The sequence below is a fragment of the Monodelphis domestica genome, chromosome 2 (assembly GCF_027887165.1).
Source record: "Monodelphis domestica isolate mMonDom1 chromosome 2, mMonDom1.pri, whole genome shotgun sequence".
Lineage (NCBI taxonomy): Eukaryota > Metazoa > Chordata > Mammalia > Didelphimorphia > Didelphidae > Monodelphis > Monodelphis domestica.
In genome coordinates, this window is record NC_077228.1 from 267,418,375 (window position 1) to 267,439,124 (window position 20,750).

The following is a 20,750-nucleotide window of genomic DNA, read 5'->3' on the forward strand; positions in this document are numbered from 1 at the left end:
AGGAATGTTCGGTTTCCTTCCATGCCTTGTGGGCAACTTAGTTGGCTGGTTTATGATAAAGGCTGTCTTGGTTGAATGAAAAAAAAATTTTAAGTAAGAATTTTTTTACATTAGATATATAATCACATCAGATTGTGTGTGTATGTAAACACATACAGATTGTTCTCTAGGTAATTCAGAAAACAGATAAAACTTTTCAACACAAGACTCCAGGCCTTTGTTTTAAAAACCATTTCACCTCCATGCACTATATACAGTAAATCCTTACAAAAACCTAAACCTGACCTCTCTACTAGAAGGGCAAAAGAGAAAGGGTGGAGGGGAGAGTCAATATAGTGATTTGAATTCACAGCTGGGCTGGAAAAGGTTCATTCCTAGCTGGATGTACTGGGTGGTGCAATGAGAAAGTGGGGGGGACTGGTTTCACCTTGAATCTTAGGAAATAAGTACTTTGGGGGCATAGTAACTTGTTTAGGACTCTAGGACTAGGGAAGCACTAGGTCCCAACGGCATCCTTAGCTTGGCCATTAGCCTCCCTCCCCACCCCCTCCCCAATTTCCCATTCTCATTTTATCTACATCTCCTCACAGAGGAATTCCCCCAGAGGGCAATTCAATTCGTGTCCGGTAGGGTGGGGATGGGGAGCCAACTGTATTTCAGGTGAAGTACTTGCTCTATCTGCCTTCCCTGGCCCTTGGGATTGGGAGGGAGCCCCTGGAAACCGAGCTGAGTTCTGTCCAACTGAATGGAGAGTAGATTCCATTTTGCTTTTGCCCCGGTTTGCAGTCTATCCAGAACCCCCTACCCAGAACCCCTTCCCCACCTTCCCCACAGGTTGTCTATTCCTGTTCCATACCTGGAGGGCAGAAGCAGCGGAAAGTTGCCAGCAGGTCCAGACAGGTGCTGCCTGGGTGACAGGGCTGAGATAGGCACTCATTGTGGTCAGTCTCACATCTGGAGCCTGTGTAGCCTGGGGTGCAGAGGCAGTTGAAGGAGCCTGGAGTGTTGAGGCAGGAGCCTCCGTGCTCACAGGGACTAAAGCTCTGGTGGACTGAGAATAGAGAATGGGATGTGTTTTAGGGGACAAGGAAGAACATATGTAGAGACATAGAGAAAGGCATGTTGATAGGGGACAGAAGAGGGAAGATGGAATATATCTGATAAGCAACCTTATGATGCTGTAGTAGATAGCATACTGGTCTGGGGTCAGAGGATCATACTTCAAATTCCAGCTCTGTCATTTACTTAGCAAGGTGGTTGTACTTAAGTCTCAGTTTCCTTATCCATAAAAAAGGGGAAGGATTGAACTCTCTGAATATGCTTCTAGTTCAATCTATGATACTAATAATAACTTTTGTTGCTGCTACTTCTCAGCTATGTCTGATTCTTTGTGACCCCATTTAGAGTTTTCCTGGCAAACAGATTGGAGTGGTTTGCCATTTCTTTTGCAGCTCTTTACCGATGAAGAAACTGAGATAGTTAAATAACTTGTTCAAAGTCACTCAGCTAGTATGTGTCATCCATTGGGCTGCTTAGCTGGAATAAGGGGTAGTTCTGGAAATAACTCTTCCTCTAGAAAGGTTAGGAAAGGGATGAGACTCCCCCCATCTGCTGGGATAGGGAAGCCAGGAAGCCAGTGGGTCTAATTGTCTTGGAAGACCTGAACTGTATCCAGTGTGCCACCAAATATAAAATTTAACACTTAAGAGATTATAGCTAACTTGTCCAGAGTCCATTAGCTTCACATTCTTGGCTTCTAACTCCAGGGCACTTTCTATTATACCACGTTGCCTCTGTAGAGAACAGGGAAGAGGGGGTGTATTTATAGAGGACAAAGAAGGACAACATCCATAGGGATGGAAAAGGGGACGTCCACAGTGTTGGACAGCAGAAAATCAAAAGAGAGTGTACAGAGTAGAGATGGGAACATTGGGAAAACTGAGGAAGGATAAGGATCCTCTACCTTTTCCTCTTCCCCCTGACCTTCACATTTCTTGGGTGGGAAACAGGCTTAGTTGGAGGACTGAAGACTCACCCATCTGACATTCATCTAGATCCTGATGACAGGTGGGCCCAGAGTAGCCAGGTTGGCATAGACAAAGTATGGCTCCTGATATAGGGTTGGTACTGCATTGGGCTTCGGGGTGGCATGGCTGACTCAGACACATATCTTGTAGCTGGCATAGAAGACCTAGAGGGGAAAGAGAGGAGGGAATAAACTGAAGTCCCTATGTCATCTTACATCTTCCCATGAGATTTCTGTGTCATCCTGCTTCTTTCTTGTCACTCCCTATTTTTCTCTTTTTTACCTACTTTCCCCCCAAATGTCTTCTGCCTCCACATTCTGCCACATTCCCTCTTTCTTGTGATCTCCCTGTGACTCCTGGTTTAATTCATTATCTTTTCCCCTAAATCTTCCCAACTTCTCTATTTCTGTTGAAGAACCCATTATTTTTCCAATCTCCAGATTTATGACTAGGTGTTTTTCTTGAGTCTTTACCCTCCCTTAATGGCCAAATCTGGCCTTTTCTACCTCCGTGACATCTCTTGTATCCCATCCCTTCTGTTCACTCACATAGCTAACCACCTTTGTTTAGGCCCTTATCACCTCTTGCCTAGATTATTATAACAGTCTCCTAATTGCTCTCCTTTCCTTAATTTCCCACCCCTGTCCATCCTACACACTACTGCCAAAAATATTTTCCTTAAGTGCACATTTGTTGTGTTACTTTCCTATCAATTAACTTTGGTGATTCCTTCTTATCTCTAAGATTAAATGTAAGCTTTTCTGTTTAGTTTTTAAAACTCAAATGACCTGGTCCCAACTTATCTTTCCAGTCTCATGGAACATTATCCTCTTCCTGCATTCTTCGATCTAGCCAAACTGGCCTTTTCTCTCTTCCTCACATATAACACTCCATTTCCCATCTCCATGCCCGTAAACTGGCAGTCACCCTTACCTGGAAATACGCTCTCTCCTTAACTCTGTCTAATAGAACCTCTCTTTTCCTTCAAAATCCAACTTAGGTACCATCTTCTGTATGATGCCTTCTTTATCTCCTTAGCAGCATGTACTCTCCCTCTGAAACTTTTGTTGTTTAGTTGTTCAGTTGTGTCCATGGGGTTTTCTTGGTAAAGATATTAGAGTGGTTTGCCATTTTCTTTTCCAGTGTGTCCCCATTTTACAAATGAGGAACTGATGCTAATAGGTGTTAAGTGACTTGTTCAGGGTCACATAGCTAGTAAGCATCTTGAGTCCAGATTTGAATTCAGGTATTCTTGACTCTAGGCTTGGTGCTCTAACCACTCTGTCACCTAGCTACCTTTCTCAAACTAACTTGTACTTAATTATGTTGTTCTGTTCTCCTTATATTTGTTCTGTATATATTTATATGCCCTTATATGTCAGTCTTCCCCTTTAGGATCCAAGCTTTTTTGTAGCAATTTTTGCCTACTTATTCATTATCTTTATCTCTAGTACAGCATCTGATACATAAAAGATACTTAATTAACACTTGTTGATGGATCAAATGTTTTTTTCATGTATATCCATACCCTTCATGTTCACTTGTTCTCATGCCTTCTGAGTTTCTTCAGTGCCCCATCACCACTCAGTAAGCATGAAGTACCCACTATTTGCCAGACAGTGTACCTCTCTTCTCTCCTGTGCTTCCATATCCTTATTTTATATCTTTTGCAATGGGATGGAAGGAGGAAAGAAGAATTTATTAAGTGTCTGCTATTTGCCAGGCATTGTGCTAATGATGACTTTATGAATATCTTATTTGTTCTCTAACATATCCTAGTGCTCCTTCCCCCACTCCTACAATGTCCCTTCAGCCTCTTACCTGTGAGACCTGGGGGGCAGAGGCACCTGAAGGAGCCCACTCTATCAATGCATGTAGACCCTTGGGCACAGGTGGCAGAAGCACAATCATCCAGGTTCTCTTCACAGTTTGGACCTCCCCAGCCACTCACACACACACAATGGAAGCTGCCAGGTGTGTTCTGACAAGTGCCTCCATTCTGACATTGTGGGGAACTAGTGGTTACACATTCATCCACATCCTCTGAACAGTCCCAACCTATGGAGAATAAAAATAGGGCTGTGGTGCCTAATACCATGGTTTCTGAAAATTAAAAGGTGTTGGAAGAAGTGGACACTTGGGTCCCAGATCTTAGGACTAGATACTTGGGTCATAAGTCTTACCCTATGACCTCAATAACTTACCTGCCCAGGTCTCAGGGCAGAGACAAGTATAGGTGTTGAATCCATCTTGGCAGGTTCCCCCATTCTGACATCTGTGTCCACTGCAATCATCTAGATTCACTTCACACTCCTGGCCTGTGAAACCTACATAAGGATTATGGAGGTCATTTGGGTAATGGGGGTCTTAAAGGAGAATGTCTTTGTGCCTTAATGGAAAGGGCACAGGGGAAAGGCTCGATTAAGTACTCACCTGGGAGGCAGAGGCAGAGGTGGAAAGTAGTGGACCCAGGAGCTAGTTGGCAGGTACCCCCATTTTGGCAGCCCCTTGCAGGGCAGGGTCCCATGTGGAATTCACACTGGGGTCCATCCTGTCCTGGGGGACAGAGGCACTTGTAGGAGCCCAGTGTATTATGACAAGTGGCACCTGGGGGGCAGAGCTCTGAATCCTTGAAACACTCATTGACATCATGTTGACAACTATTGCCCTCAAAGCCTTGGGGACAGTCACACAGAATCTGGGGATATGTAGCCAGACAGATTCCCCCATTGGCACAGGGGTTTGCTTTACAGAAGTCTTGTTGCTGGCAGTGCTCACCTAGAGTTTGGGGGTTGGTGGAAAAAATTGAGAGAAGGGGAAAGAACATCCTGCATGAGTATATCCTATTTTTTTTTCTAGAATGTAGCACACTGATTTATCTCACATTCACATTAATTTTTAGAACCATTATTGCTTAAATCTCTCTTTCCTAGTTATATATGTATATATATATATTTATATGTATATCTCAGTTTTATTACAATCTTATAAGTTTTGTTCTGCTTTGCCTGGTAATCATAATTTTTTCTATCATACTTTTCTGAGTTCTATCTATCACTTCATTCTATTTTAATCACATCTTGTCTGAGTTGTATCTCACTTGGAATACTTGGAATTAGGAACCTGGGTTATAGCACACCCTGTTTATATCATACAGATATTATAATATCTTATTTATCAAATAGCATATACTTTAAGATGCCAAGAATCTGGGGTTTTGTATATCAATCAATAAGCATTTATTCCACACCCACTACTATATATGCAAGGCACCAGTTCCTCTCCTCAAGGAGCTCATTTTCTACCTATTAGTGTGAGAAGTCTTTCTATGGAAGATGATGACTGCTTCTCTGAAACTTAGCTAGTGGTCTTTGAAAGCTGATTCCACCAAACTTCTTATGTAGTAGTAGTAGTAGTAGTAGTAGTAGTAGTAATACTAGTAGTTCTTATAACAGGAACAACTCAACCAATAGACAGTATTGTAGTACTGGAAATGGACCATCATAGACCAAACTGTTTCCCACCCAGACATAACATTGATCCACAGAAAAAAAGAGCAATGTTTTAGTAGTCACCATACCAAATGTTCACAATCTCTAACCTTATATAAGATGAAGAGCTTTCAAAAAAATAGAGACCTAACAGAGGAGATCAAAATCACATGGGAACAAAAGAAATGTATTAAGGGTATATTTCATCCCTATTGTTCCACCTACTCTTAGAGTTGTACCAAAGATACTTTCAATGTGCTTATAGAAGCATTTTTATTTTTTTCTGAATGATCTGTACCTCATATCCTTATGTTTTTATTATTTTTATTTATTGTTTTTATTAGAATTTATTGGTTTTTACTTACTATGCTTTTATTTGACTACAAAACTCCAATTATTTTATTCATTTCTGCTGCAATTTATATACCACTAATAATAAAAGCATAATAGTGAGATAGTGACTTGTCCTAGTACTAGTTGGACCCCATCAAAAAAGATGAGAATGAAATGATGGCACAGTGAATAATGCACTGGATTTTGAGTCAGGAAGAACTGAGTTCAAGTTCAGCCTCACATACTATGTGACCTTGAGCAAGTCATTTAATGGCTATCTGTCTGTTTCTTCATCTGTAAAATGGGAATAATAATAGTACCTACTTCTTAGGGTGGTTGGGAGGATCAAACAAATATTTATAAAGCATTTTATAAACCTTTAAATGTTATATAAATGTTAGCTATTATTGTTGTTGTTGTTATGATGATGTTTTATTTATATTCCATTAGACTTTTCTGCCTGTTGAAATCCTTTCTTTCAAGGCTTCCATATGAGCTATGAGCCCCTCCATAAAACATTCCCTGATCCCTGCAAATAGAAGTGATTTATCTTGCCTCAGATTTCATATAGAAATTTGCTTTTAATACATTCTACTTTGTATTATACCATTTATGAACATGCCCTAGTCTTTCATTGGATTCTAAGTTCCTTGAAGGCAGGCAGCTACTAAATAGCATGTAGTAAACTCAATAATTATTTGTTAAACAAATGAAGTGTTTGATGATTGAAGTATCAGGAAGCAAAAGACATTGTCTTTGCCTTTGGGGAGGATCCTCTTTTACCCTTCCAAGATTCTTATTACCTGTATTAGGTCACAGAAATATAGAGAAGGAAGGGAGGGGGAAATAGGAAGGTACTGGGAGGTAGAGGCAATAAGAGATAGTTTACTTCTCCCCTTCCTGGCACTATTCCATTACCAGTCCATCCAGACAGACAGTGACATCGAGGCTGGCCAGAGGGTAAGACATGGCAGCGGCCATTATGGTAACAGGGATAGGACAAGCAGGGATCTTTGAGTTGGCACCGTGATCCTCCAAAGCCAGGAGGACAGGAGCAGAAAAAACTGGGAACTTGGGAGGAGGAAGTGCCCTGGGAATCGAGGAACAGGGTTTCGCAACTGCCTCCATTCTGGCATGGCTTGGCACTCTGGCAGGGATCTGGAAACTGGCACCTGTCACCCAAGAAGCCTGGGGCACACCTGAGAATAGTGAAGAGATGTAAGAGGAGATACATCCAAATCTCCACCATTCCTCTTCCTTCCATAAGTTCTCTTTCTCTTTTCTTCCCCAATCTTGCCTTTCTCATCCCATCTTTCTAATGCTTCCCTCCCATTTCCAGGTCTCGCCTCTTCCCGCTTTCTGTTCCTCTTCTTCTCTCTCTTCTTTCTTTTTATTCTTCCTATGTCTTCCCACCTCTTTTAGTCTTTCTTCATCTCTCTTTTCCCCTCCTTTCTAAACTTGCTTCCCCCTCCACATCTTTTCTTTTTCGCCTCTCCCATTTCCTTTTACCCAGCTCCAATAATCAACACTCACTGACAGATTTCTTGACTCTGGGCCAAGCTCAGGCAGGTGCCCCCATTAGCACAGGGCTCTGGGAGGTTCTCACATGACAGCCCTAGGAATGAAGAGATAAGGGCTGGGATATTGGGGAAGGAGCCTGGACCCTTTCCATTCTAATTTCTGAGGTCCTCTACTTTTGAGTATGAGAAATGTCTTCCCTGGGGACCCCTTTCATGGACTCTTTCAATCTCCATCCCTGATAGGATAGGGAACTTTCTCCACTGATACCCTTCCCCCTAATTTATTTCCATGACCCCTCCCCCCCACTCCCTACCCTAATTCTGCAGCTCCCTAGATCCTAGTCTTCCCGGTTCTGTCTCCCCACCCCCTTCCTGTTTATTCCCTGGTTTCCCAGTTCTGTGCCTCCAGGCCTGTCCCTCGGAAGCAGATGACAGGGCTAGGGAGGGGGCCTGAGAGGGACCTGGGAGGTGAATGGTTGAGACATTGAAGGGATATCCTACCGGAAAGACCCAGTTCTGAGCTAACCAGGGGTGGAAACAACAAGCATGGGGGGACTTTGTATTTTCTGACTTTTGCATTCCCAACTCCTGTCATCTCCCTTTCTCACCCTTGAAATTGTGTAGCTAGAGTCTTTGGGGGAAAGTTTCTGTAGCTCCCCAAACTAGACTCTCTCCTTTCTCCGTTCATTCTTCTGGGAAGAGATGGGGTGAGGCTGGTGGGTGGTAAGGTGGTGAAATAAAAGGTTTAAGACCTTACCTTTGCAGTTCACATTCCCTGGTCACCGTCTCACTTCCTCTACAGGTGCAAGACCAGCATCCCCTGTAGTCTTTTGTCAAACTCCCTAGTCACCCTGGTGGTTCTCACTTATCTCCTGCAGCACCCTGCCCTGGCATTCTCTTCCCTCCACTCATTTCCCAGTCTTAAGGGGGAGAACTGCCCCCTGCTCCCATCCTTCCCGACATCCTTACCTCTGGTCAGTGGCAGGGAGCTAAGCAGCAGCAACAGCAGCAGCATGGAAGGGTGCTGCATCTCTGACACTCCCCCAGGCTCCACACCCTCCTTGCTCCAGGAGGGACCCCCCCAGAGCCTTTGGTTCGTTGTGGCAGGAGACTCTCTTCTGTTCCCACATCCCCTTCCTCCTCCTCCTCCTCCTTCTCAACCAGTTCAGGCTCCACGTCTGAACTGTTTCCTGAGACACACAATGTCCTGGACACCCTTGGGATGGGTGGGGGAGGGGGAAGGAGGGAGTTGGGAGCCCTGAACATGATGGGGGAAGAAGGGAGGGGCCTTATATCCCTGAAACCCCCTTGTCTCGGGCAGGGATGAGTGGGTTGTCCAGAGGGCAGTGGGCATGGCATTCAGGCTGGGAGGGGACCAGAATTCATGGGGGCGTTTTATGTAACCACCCCCATCCCCCAAGGGAAATCACACATCTTTCTAGCTGCTCTAGTTGGTTGTAGAACCATGAAGATCTCAACCGTTCAGCAGAAGCTGAGATTGAAAAAAAAAATAGTTATGAGGGAGTGGTAAAGACCCCTCCTCTTCTTGGGGGGCTGCTGTAGGGACAGGGCACTTGTTTTGAATGCTTAGGTTGGACACCTCCCCAGAGCCAGCTAACTACTTTTACCCAGCTATCCTAGAGGGGCTGAAGGAGACTTTTGTGGGGACATCAACATCCCTTGTAGTAGGAATGTTAATCTCTTCCCATATGGTGAACAGATTAGAAGAAGGATTGGTCTTTGGAAAATGGAGCATCCTTCCTGATGCTTCTAGAAAACAGTGGCCCAGAAGGAAGTTGTTTATAGATGCCAGAAAAAGCAGGGTCATTACAGATGACACAGCTAGGCATGGATAACCTACAATAAGCATTGAAGTCAATTAGCATTGACTCCAGGTCTGCCTCCAGTCTTTGGCACTTCTTCCACCATTCTCTGCTCTCAATGGACCCTTTGTGTTTGGGGAATACCAAGTCATTTGAATATGAAACCAAACAGAAGGAGGTATCTCTTGGGAAATGGGGTTAAGGGAACTAGCATTTATTAAATACCTACTATGTGCCAGGGACTCTATAAATGTAAACACATTATAAATATTATCTTGATCCTTACTCTGTGAGAGTAGATACTATTATTATTCCCATTTTACAATTGAGAAAGCCCAAACAGCCAGAGATTATGTGTCTTGCCCTGGGTCACACAGCTAGTTGAGTTTCTGAGGTCATGTAATCTGCTAGTGGTGGTTACAAAAAGGGATTTTTCCTTTGTGGGTTGGGACTCGAGAAGGAGTGAGGAGTCTGAGAATATGAGTGAAGAATGAGAGACACAGACAAGTCAAAGTAATTGATAGGGCAGGAGTGACCCCTATGACATTCTCCTAGGTAGGAGAATGTGAGAAGTTTGCAGACATGTGGAAGTAAAGATTCCGAGATAGAAAGCATGCGGCTCAGAGAGGCCTTAGTAAAGAGACAGTAGTGAAGCTCTAAGATTGCTGGAACAAGAGAGAGAGAAGGAATCATGCCTTTACCCCAGGCTTTTTTGGGGATTGACAGGATCAATGACCACATAACAAAGCATAAATAATTCAGATTGGATGGCAAGGTAAAGGTGACACCTTTTGGGCGTGTAGATTTCAACCCGAGCTTTCTCAAAGGAATGCGACTCTGAGCCAAAATGTTAATGAGTTTGTCTTAGGCAACATCATGGCCCGGTCAAGGGACCACCCACAAATATCAGGGGTATAACCGTATGCCTGAAGATATAGTAAACATATAATCATTCATATTTCATAGATGTGAATATGCTTGGAATGCTACAGGTCAAATTTGGATTCAGATTTTCCTGACCCCAGGTCCAGTGCTCTATCCACTGAGCTAACTAGGTGCCTAGACACTTGTAACAAGCATAATTATATTTAATATTTCATGCCGTTTGACAGCAGAGATAGCTTTCCCTGTTCTCTACACTTAGATGAAATCTGGAGACTTGTAGGAATGAGAGTTACAGGGGCAGGAATAGCATGGGGAGAAAGGAGAGAATGAATAAGAGAAGAGAATAGAGAGTCTGTTTTTGAGCACTGGTGTCAAGGGTGTAACATGTCCTATGTAAAATGGGAAGATATATTGCTTGTTGACTTAAAAATATTTTATTTTTCCCCACTTACATGTAAAAACATTTTTTACATTCATTTAAAAATAATTTTTGAGTTCCAAATTCTCTCCCTCCTTCCTACCCTCCCCCATCCCAAGACTGTAAACATACTTATTAACTTATAAATACTTGTTGACTGACTAACATGATAGTCTATACTTTCCCTTATGATGTGAATTACTCTCACTGGAGTCATATGTAAAAGAAGAACATTGTTGAACTAAATGTCCAAGGTTCCTTCCAGCTCAAATGACCAACTTTTGATTTTCTGATTCCTTTGAGCACCCAAAGATTTGCCATTAATGCTCAGAAAGAATCAAATTTTTACTTTATCCTCTACAGTTTGGCTCATGAGAGAAGGCATGCCTCGGGTAAAGTTTTATTTACCAAAGGGAAAGGAGAATCTTCCTGGAGTGAGATATAGAAAGAAATGTAGAAGCCATTAGCAGGGAGATCTCTTGCCAAAAAGTAGCTGAAGTGAGAGAGCCAAGGAGCTGAGATTAGTCTATATAAATGGAGATTTTGAACCTTAGACTTCATTCCCCAGAAGTCCTTGGTATTTCCCAGAATTCCCTATACTCTCTCCTGTGTCTCCAGGTTGGTGAGATCACATTATTGGTATTTAACTGGCAGTAAGACCTCCAAGACTCCCTCTTCTTGCATGATGTAGCATCAGCAGTGACAGTGGTAAAGTGGGGATGGCTGAAATGGCTAACCAGTCATGGCCATGTGGTTTTTATTTTGTATCCTCTATTCCTTGATTTCTAATGATCCTTAATAAACCTCATAAAATATAATAATTTTATTATTAGAGATATAATTTAATTTTTATAGTTTTGGAGACCATGAAGGGACTAGAACTTCTCAATTTTTTAAAAAGATAGCCTAGATAATTTTTTTTAAGCCACGTTTCTCCTGCCAAGGCTTTTTGCCCACCCCAAATTATTCACGGAGACACATTTAAAATAGTCTGAAATTCTCCCTCTGGCCCTATCTTAGAAGCACAAACTATGTGAACTCCATGAATCTGGAGCTGCAGTATTAGACTTTTTCACTTCATGACCTGAACCTAGGAGACAAGGTGTATATAAAGAACTTCCAGTGTACTGAAACAACTCAGCCATGCACCCCTAAGTGATCCCTGTGTTTTTCAATCACCCTCTTGGGGGGGATGTATAATTATTATTATTCTAAATTGCAAAGTTTAAATTCCTTTTGAGAGTAATTTTAGGTTAAGAAATATGCTACCTCTCTGAATCCAGAAAGTGAACTGTTTCGAGAAGACACCATGAAGATGCCTCCATAGACCAAAAGCTGCACCAGAAGATCCAGAGTGAACTTTGGGATGTGGTGATTTGAACTGTGTGGGGTTGAATGCATTTGTTTTGTATGTATACTCTTATGCTGAAGGGGACTGCTCCCTAACTGGCTTTTTGTCAATGTGCCTAGCAATTATTGGTTTTGTTCTCTTTTCCTCTTATCCTCAAATTATTGTAATTTCATAGCTGGTCTGTTTATAATTTTAATTAATTTTATTATTAGAGATATAATTTAATTTTTACAAGTCTAAGCTCTCTTTGTAACTACAGTGAAGACTGTATCATGAGACTTCCTTAGACTCCTTGCAACTTTGAAAACTTTCCCACACTTGTTATTTTTATTTCTTCCCTGTTATACGTTGGTATTTTGAAGGATACGTGATGTCACTGATACGACTCTTCCTTGTCATCCCATCCTGTGTGAATGACTCATGTTGAAGTCCTTTGGTAAATCTTCTGTAGAGATCTATGGAGTGTTCTAGAGGTTTTCCTGTGCTTTTTACATTACCATGGAGACCTGTGCTAAATTGTTAAGATCTGCTCTCCTGCACTCTTGACTATATGACATATCAAGGCATCTAGGTGGTAAATAGATAGAGTGCTGGGCCTGGTTTCAAAAAGACCTGACTTCAGCTTTTACCTTAGATACTTAGTAGACCCAGCAATACCATTACTGGGTCTGTATCAGAGGTCAGTGGTAAGGGAAGAGGACTTACCTATACAAAAATATTTTTACCAGCTCTTTTTTTAGTGGCAAAGAATTGAAAATTGAGAGATTGTCAGTCACTTGAGGAATGGATGAACAAGTTGTGGTATATGGTTGTAAGGGTACTATTGTGCCATAAGAAATGACACACAGAAAGAGTTCAGAAAAACCTGGAAAGATTTATGTGAACTGATGCAAAGTGAAGTGAGTAGAATCATGAGAACAATGCATACAGTAATAGAAATATTATATGATGAACAACTGTGAAGGACTAAATCTTTATCAGCAAAGCAGGTTTCCAAGATAATTGCAAGGGATTCATGATGAAAATGGTTTCCACAGCCAAAGAAGGAACTGTTGGAGTCCGAGTGTAGATCAAAGTGCACCATCTTCCACTATATTTCCTTCATGAGACTTCTATTGTACGTGTGATATATGTCTTCTATCACAACATGATCAATGTGGAAATATATATATTGCAGGAAAATATTGGTATAACTGATATCAGACTATTTACCACCTTTGGGGGATGGAGAAAGTCTGATCCTGAAATGTCAGAAAGCAATTGTAAAAAATTGTTTCTACATGTAACTGGAAAAAACATAAATAAAAAAAGAAAGAAAAATGTTATCCATCTCCAGGGAATGAAGTGATGGCATTTGGATGCAGATTGAAACTTACTAATTTTAACTTTCTTAATTTTTTTCATGTTTTAAAAAATCTGGTTTTTTTACAACATGACTAGTATGGAAATATGTTTTGAATGATTTCACATGTATAACCTATATTGAATTGCTTACCACCTCAGAGAGAGGGTAAGGGAAGGTGGGAATTTGGAACTCAAAAATTAAAAAAAAATGCTAAAAATTATTTTTATATGCAACTGGGAAAAAATAAGGAGAGAACTCTGACTAATTGAAGTCCCCATCATTACTATATCAGGTCTCTGTATGGTCTTGTAATCCATTTATTGAACATTTATTTCTTATTTTTACCTGGGTAGTATATAGTCTACTCTCATTTCTGGTATTTTTCCCATTGATCTTTACCCAAATTTGTCCACTTTAGGTCTACCCAGAGTTCTGTTTTTTTTTTCCCTGGGTTGTCTTCCATGAGTATAGTTTCTTAATATAAAATGCAATGTCACCTTCCCCTTTAAACCTTTCTTATTCTTTTGACTAAGATGTATCCATACAAAATGATATTCCTGTCATGAATTGTATCCTGCTAAGTCTCAGTGATACCAATTTGTCTTCTTGCATTAGAACCTCTAGTCATGATGCATAAAGGGACAACTGGAGAGAAATTAGGATCTCTATGAAATCCTACACCTATGTGAGGTGCTGAAGATGGGCAGGTGCTGGAGGAAATAGAATACTAGATTATAAAATTCATTCAGAATCAGTCTGATACTGTGAAAAGCCACCTGCTTGGAAGTTGAGAAGGGCAGTGTTTTCTTGACCACTAGAGATCCTTCTAGATTAGCAGATCTGTACCTTAAGAAAGAAATCCTTCATTTGATAGTAGATTAGAACAGAACATAATGAGGCCAGGAGTCTCTGACCAGACAAGGGAGCTCTGGGATATTATACTCTGACGTTATGGAGAGGGCCTCTAAATAGTTGAGAACTTCAGAAGCAATAGCAATGGACATTTTGGGTTGAATGTCACAGAACAGTGTCAGGGTCATATTTGGAAAATTGAAGGTGAAGTGAAACTTCAGAGAGATTCAGAGGAACAATGATGGAAAGTGACAGTGGGGAGTAACAATTCAAGGCCTCTTCTGAGAGGTGCAGAGACTTGCTGACTGTATAAAAGACCTACATTGTAGAAACAGCCAGAAGGGCCATTGTGTTAAAAATACATCTTGTTCTATTTCCCACTTCTCCACTTCTAGTCAGTATAGTAAGTTTATAAGTAGCCAGTATAAAGGGCAATAGCAGGAAATAAGATTGTAAAAGGGAACCTAGAAGTTATATACAAAACACCCCAAGGATCAAAGGAACATCATTTACAAATTGTATCACATTTTAACCAAAAATCACATTCTGGTAATATATGGTGAAACAGAAGAAGTCATTTAAGTATTGCTTGTCAACATTCCCGGGCCATTAATATGTAAAGTCCAGATCTCCACAGTTCCAGACCAACAGAACTTCATATTACCACATGGCTTGAAGCCACAAATGAGAGCTGAGTGAGAAGTGGACAGCAAAGGAGGATGAGCAGCTCTGAAAAGGGCTCAGTAAACCCTCACAGAAGAGGTGGTAGTCCTACCTGAATACCCCATACACTCCAGATTATGGTATAATTCAAAATCAGTTAGAATCTAGTTAAATATCTGTCAAGTTGGTAGGCACTGTTTACATTTGTGTCAATGACTTGGACAAATCATAGGTGGCATTCTTATCAAATATGCATTGGCTAGCACGGGGGCAAGTGTGTGGCTCAGTGGATTGAGAGCCAGGCCTAGACATGGGAGGTCCTAGGTTCAAATTTGGCCTCAAATATTTCCTAACTATGTGGCCCTGGGCAAGTTACTTAACCCCTATTGTCTAGCTCTTGTTGCTCTTCTGCCTTGGAACCAATACACAGTATTGATTCTAAGGCAGAAGGTAAAGGTTTAAAAAAATGGCTAGCATAATGGATGATAGAATCAGGATCCCAAAAAGATCTTAAGAAGTAGGATCAAGAGCTGAATCTAATAGGATATGGTTTAATAAGAATGTGTATAAAGTCTTACACTTAGGACTGTGCAGGTGGAAAATTTGCCACACCTGAGCTATATTCCCAGCATCCTTTTAAGTTACATCCTCATTTTACATAAGGATGCTTGGCAGATAAATTTGGCTGAGACCCACGCTGCAGGGCTCTTTTTTGGGAGCTTGTGCTTTTGGTAAAGTGCTGCAGGTGTGAGTCTCTGGCTCTCTTTTCTCTGCTCACTTAGCTGAAAGAACCCTTTTTCTTTTTTCTTCTCTTGTGACATTAAAAAAATCCTATGTTTTAAAAATACTATTTAGTATTTAATAGTATTTATTCATTTTTATCCCCTACAGGACCAAGATGGATGTCACTAGAATAAAATGGGAGAAGCACATAGCAATACAGCATTTTGTCTGAAAAAAAATCAACAACAACAAACAACCACATAGGATTTTCGTTGACTGCAAATATAAATCAACATGAATCAACTGAGTTAAATGGCAGCTAATGTGACACTGGGCTACATTTAAAAGGACATGGTTTCCAGGAATAAGGAAATAATTCCTCTGTACTCTGGTCCTGGTCAGTTTAAGAAGGCATTGATAAGCTGGCAGAGTGTCTAGAGCTGGGCAACTAGCATGGCAAAAGGCTTTGATTTCATAAGAGAAGAGAATAAGCATTTATTAAGCAACTCCTCTGTGTGACATGTTATGCTACACATTTCCCAAATATTCTCTGATTTGATCCTTACAACAACCCTGGGAGGTAGTAGGGCTATTATTATTTCCAATTTACTTTTGATGAATCCAAGGCAGAAAGTATTAAAGTGGCTTGTTCAGGATCACACAGCTAGTAAGTGTCTCAGGCCAGATTTTGGCTTAGGTGTTTCTGATTCTAGGTCCAGTGCTTTGTCCTCTTTACTACCTTGCTGCCTTCAGTCTCATGTCCTATATATAACGATTGAAGGAAATAGGAATGTTTAGCCTAGGGAAAACTCAGGGAGGACATTATAGCTGTCTTCAAGTATCTAAAAGGCTGTCATGAAGAAGAGTAAGTGTACTTTTTTCTCTCATTGGCATCAGAGGGGTGGGTCATTTCAGTTGTGTCCAACTCTTCATGACCCTGTTTGGGGTTTTCTTGGCAAAGATACTGGAGTGGTTTGCAATTTCCTTCTCCAACTCTCTTTAAAGATGAAGAAACTGAGGCAAACAGGGTTTAAGTGACTTGTTCAGGGTTACACAACTAGTAAGTATCTGAGGCCAGATTTGAACTTAGGTCTTCCTGACTCTAGACTTGGCACTTATCCACTGTTCCACCTAGTTGTCCCAGGTCAAAGTTTCAAAGAGGCAAATTTCAATTTGATATCAGGAAAAAACTCCCAAACAATTAGAGCTTTCCAAAGTAGAATGACTGGCTCATGAGGTAGCGGGTTCCCCCTTATTAGAAGTCTTTTAGCAACGCCTCTATGACCACTTGTTGGATGTATGGATTAGGTTTTTCTATAGGTATTGCTTAGACTAGATGGTTGCTGAGACCCAAGCTCCTTTCTTCTGGAGCCAATTAGTAAAGTTAATGAAATTTCTCAGGACTGTCTGTGCCATTTAGGGAAGAGGGATTCACTTGAGATGAAGTCAAACACACCCTGACATTGTTGTGCATGGCAGGAGAGACATAGTATTTCTCTGCCTTTTCCCACCAAATATATATCTGTTTTTTTAGATCTCATGACCAGAGATTCATCACTTGGTGACCAACTTGTTGGGATAAACCTTTATATACCTAGATAGTCTTCAGGTAACTAAAGCAAATATCTCTTTGAGTCTACCCATTACCTCTTCAGTTTGATAAGAATGGTTAAACTTTGTTCTTCACTCGAAGAGTCTTGGAGAACCTAGGATCTCTTCTATACCATTACTGGGGGCCCCAGCAGATCTTTTAAATTTATCATGCATAATTTACTGTATAAATTCCAAGAAAACCTAAAAACATCTGTAAACTTGCTTTATGGACAGATGAATCTGAATAATTGTACACTGTAGGCAAGGTAATGAATTCAGCCAGACTGGAATCTCATCTGAGATCCTAGGCCGGTGCTGCCTGGAGGTTTTGGGCCTACTTTCTCTTTGTGCTTATTGTTATAATAACTAGTGCTTATATAGTATTTGTTTTATTATAAAATCTTTTACATATGTAGCCTAAAAGTTCTATTAAGGGTTATACCAGCTTCAGGGATCTCCATAGGTGTTTCTTTTACCTATTTAGCCAGAAGATACATTAGTTCCAAGCTAAAGACATTTAATTAGAAAGCCCAGCAAAATAAATGTCAAAGGGAAGTTCCCTTATCTACAGGGGTATATGTTTCTACAGGCTGCCATATCATTGGTGGGAGAGGGGCCACATATACAAAGCAAACATATTGCCAGGAAAAAAAGCTTAGGGAATATGTGTGGGAAACATATAGTGAGGGTAATGTGTTCAAGGGTACATGTGTATGTTAGTGGTCTCCAAATTTTAAAAATTATATCCCCCTCCCCATGCCCATAAGTTTGGGAATGGATAAAAAAAGTTATGGCATATAAATGTGATGGAATACTATTGTGTTGTACAAAATGATGAAAAAGATGATTTAAGAGAAACCTGGGAAGATATATAATATGATGTCATATGAGATGATCAGAACCTGGAGAACAATGTATACAATGATAATGTGGTAAAGGTGTTTGCCTTTGAAAGATTAGGAATGCTTATGGGGCAATGATCAACCAATATTTCAGAAGACAAATGATAAAATATGCTACCTGTTGATAGAAAGATGTAAAAGAGTCAGTGTATAATGAGATTGTTTTTGCTTTAACCAATGTGAAAATTTATTTTGATTGATGATATAAGTTTATAACAGTTGTTATGATTAAAATTTTTAGTTTCTAGTAATAAAAGTATTATATTTTTATGAGGTTTATTAAAGATTAAGAAATAAAGAAAATACAAAATAAGAAAGCACGTGGCTAGGAGGGCCAAAAGGCCTATTCAATTTTACTCACTATATCATGGGAGATGCATGTGCTTGCAAGTGGAAGCAGAAAGAGAGAGCCCCAAAGTAGGTGGAGAGTCAGCCTAAATACAATTTCTGTTCTAGGCCCAGGTGGGAATTCAGGTGAGGTTACAAGGCATTTCGGGAAGTGGCCATTCCGGGGTTCAAATCTCCATTTTTATACAGTTTGTTTTTCTTTACTTTTGAAGTGGAGAGGGGACAAGAAGTGGAATAGTGAGAAGACAGATTTTTGTTGATGGAAAAAAAAAATTTAAACCCTGCACCCCAGTTAGGAAAATATTTCTGAGCAGATATCCCCAATCTTTGCAGATTTATTTACAATGCATATGTTCTACTGTATCAATGTATTATGTGTATAAAACATGCAAAACAAGTAAAAAATGATTAGATAAAATGAAATAAGCAAATTAAAGCAAAAAATAAGCAAAAATTACAAATATTTTTTATTTTATTTGTTAATGACACAAAAACCTTTTTTCTCTTTCTAAAATAGTATTTTACAACATTTTAATGGTGCAAAGAAAATTGGGATGACTTCTTTAAATGGATGAAAAATGAAGTGAACAGAACCAGAACAATTTATACATTGCCAACAATATTGTAAAGAAAAACAAGTTTGAAGACTTGGAAACACTGATGAACATTAGGACCAACCACTGTTCCAGAGGACTCATTAAAAAAATATTTTATTTTAATAACAAATTTATATATAAGGTTTCCAAAGTTATATGATTCATGTCGTCTCACTCCCTTCTTCCCTCCCTTAGTTGACAAATAATTCAATCTGGGTTATAGATGTATTATCATGTAAAACATTTCTATATTCATTTTTGAAAGTGAATAATCTTATAAAACCAAAACCCCAAATCACATACCCAGATAAACAAGTGATGTGTTTTCATCTGCATTTCTATTCCAATAGTTCTTTCTCTAGGGGTGGATAGCATTCTTTTTTATAAGTTCCTAAGAATTGTCCTGGATCATTGTTAATAGCTAAATCTATCACATTTGATGGTCCCACAATATTTCAGTTACTTAGTATGATGTTCTCCTGGTTCTATATATTCCACTCTGCATCAGTTCCTGTAGGCCTTTCCAGCTCTTTCTGAAATCACCCTGTTCATAATTCCTTACAGCACAATAGTATTCCATAACCATTATATACCACAATTTGTTCAGCCATTCCCTAACTGAGGGACATCCCTTTAGTTTCCAAATCTTTGACACTACAAAAAGAACAGCTATAAATATTTATGTACAAACAGATCCTTTTCCACTTTTTATTTTATCACTTTGGGATTCAGATCTAGTAGTGGTATTGCTGGATCAAAAGGTATGCATTCTTTTATAGCCCTTTGGGCATAATTCCAAATTGCCCCAGAGGACTCATTGTGAAACAGGTTACTTTCTTTCTGAAAGAGAGGGGATGGATTCAGAGTGCAGATTGAAACTTTTTTTTAATTAAAAAAAATTTTTTTACACCCTTACCTTCCATTTTAGAATCAATACTGTGTATTGGTTCTAAGGCAGAAGAGCAGCAAGTGCTAGGCAATGGAGGGGTCACACAGCTAGGAAATGTCTGAGGTCAAATTTGAATGCAGGACCTCCCATCTCTGGACCTGACTCTTAATCCACTGGGCCACTCAGCTGCTCTTTGAAACATTTTTTTTTGGAAATAATCAATTGTTTTGCTGGATTATACATGTGTGTAACAAGGGATTTTTTCCCCTTGCTTTCCCATTGGGGATAGGGTTGGGAGTGTGGAGGGAGGGAGAAGGCAGGTCTTCATTTGAAAAAAATTTAATTACAATATTTTTAGTGAGAGCAGTATGATTGAATGTGCTATGTTATTTATAAAATTCTTGGTTCAACAATTTGAAATCCAGTGATTTAATAAAAATAATATTAGATTATGTTTATGTAGCTTTTCCTATGTGCCAGGCATTATGCTAGGTGCTTTACAATTATTTCATTTTATTTTCATGACAACCTTGGAAAACAGGTGTGATTATTCTCATTTTACAGATGAAGAAATTGAAGCAAACAGAGGATAAGTGACTTGGCCAGAGTCACAGAGATAATATGTGTCTGAGGTGGGATTTGAATTTAAATCTTCTAGACTCCAGGTCTGGTGCTCTATTTTTTGTGCCTCCTGGCTACCTCTGATTTGATTTGATTTGAAAATATAGCTGTAAGTTCAATTTATTTTTATATTTGGTGTAAAGGCTCTCAGATAAATGTTAAGTTACTGTTCTGGTGCCCCCCACCACCTGGGGCACAGAACCAAGCATGTTATATGTTAAGGGCTTTGGGAATGTCTGTTCTCTGCCACTGGTTCAAGGCCCTACAGATTGTTCCCGAACTCTAGAGGTCCCTTACATCTCAGTTCCATTTAACCACTTAACAGAATAACTTTAGAACATAGATTATGTCTTTCATGTTTTTTTTCCCC

At 40.0% G+C, this 20,750-nt stretch overlaps 1 protein-coding gene and 1 long non-coding RNA gene across 5 annotated transcripts in view; one reads left to right on the forward strand and one right to left on the reverse strand.

Annotated features, from left to right (window-relative positions):
• The window catches only part of NOTCH4 (notch receptor 4), a 30,877-nt gene extending 22,307 nt beyond the window's left edge, over positions 1 to 8,570 (reverse strand). Inside the window, exons 1-8 of one of the 4 annotated variants that reach the window (XR_462410.3) lie at positions 8,341 to 8,554; positions 7,385 to 7,466; positions 6,770 to 7,050; positions 4,461 to 4,805; positions 4,232 to 4,354; positions 3,849 to 4,085; positions 2,036 to 2,191; positions 857 to 1,051 (exon numbers count right to left, since the gene is read on the reverse strand). Coding sequence is in view for 3 of the 4 variants with exons in the window: in XM_001376521.5 (XP_001376558.3) it covers positions 857 to 1,051; positions 2,036 to 2,191; positions 3,849 to 4,085; positions 4,232 to 4,354; positions 4,461 to 4,805; positions 6,770 to 7,050; positions 7,385 to 7,466; positions 8,341 to 8,401 (1,480 nt within the window). In the remaining variant the exon portion in view is untranslated. Of the gene's footprint in view, positions 1 to 856; positions 1,052 to 2,035; positions 2,192 to 3,555; positions 3,686 to 3,848; positions 4,086 to 4,231; positions 4,355 to 4,460; positions 4,806 to 6,769; positions 7,051 to 7,384; positions 7,467 to 8,340 lie in introns of those variants that run through there. The other 3 variants (XM_001376521.5, XM_056817949.1, XM_007483624.3) reach the window with 3 other exon arrangements.
• Positions 1 to 20,211, forward strand: part of LOC130457324 (uncharacterized) — a 41,590-nt gene extending 21,379 nt beyond the window's left edge. The window contains exons 4-5 of the long non-coding RNA XR_008916503.1: positions 15,600 to 16,296; positions 18,792 to 20,211. This is a non-coding gene — a long non-coding RNA (uncharacterized LOC130457324). The remainder of the gene's footprint in view (positions 1 to 15,599; positions 16,297 to 18,791) is intronic.
• The last annotated feature ends 539 nt before the right edge of the window (positions 20,212 to 20,750 follow it).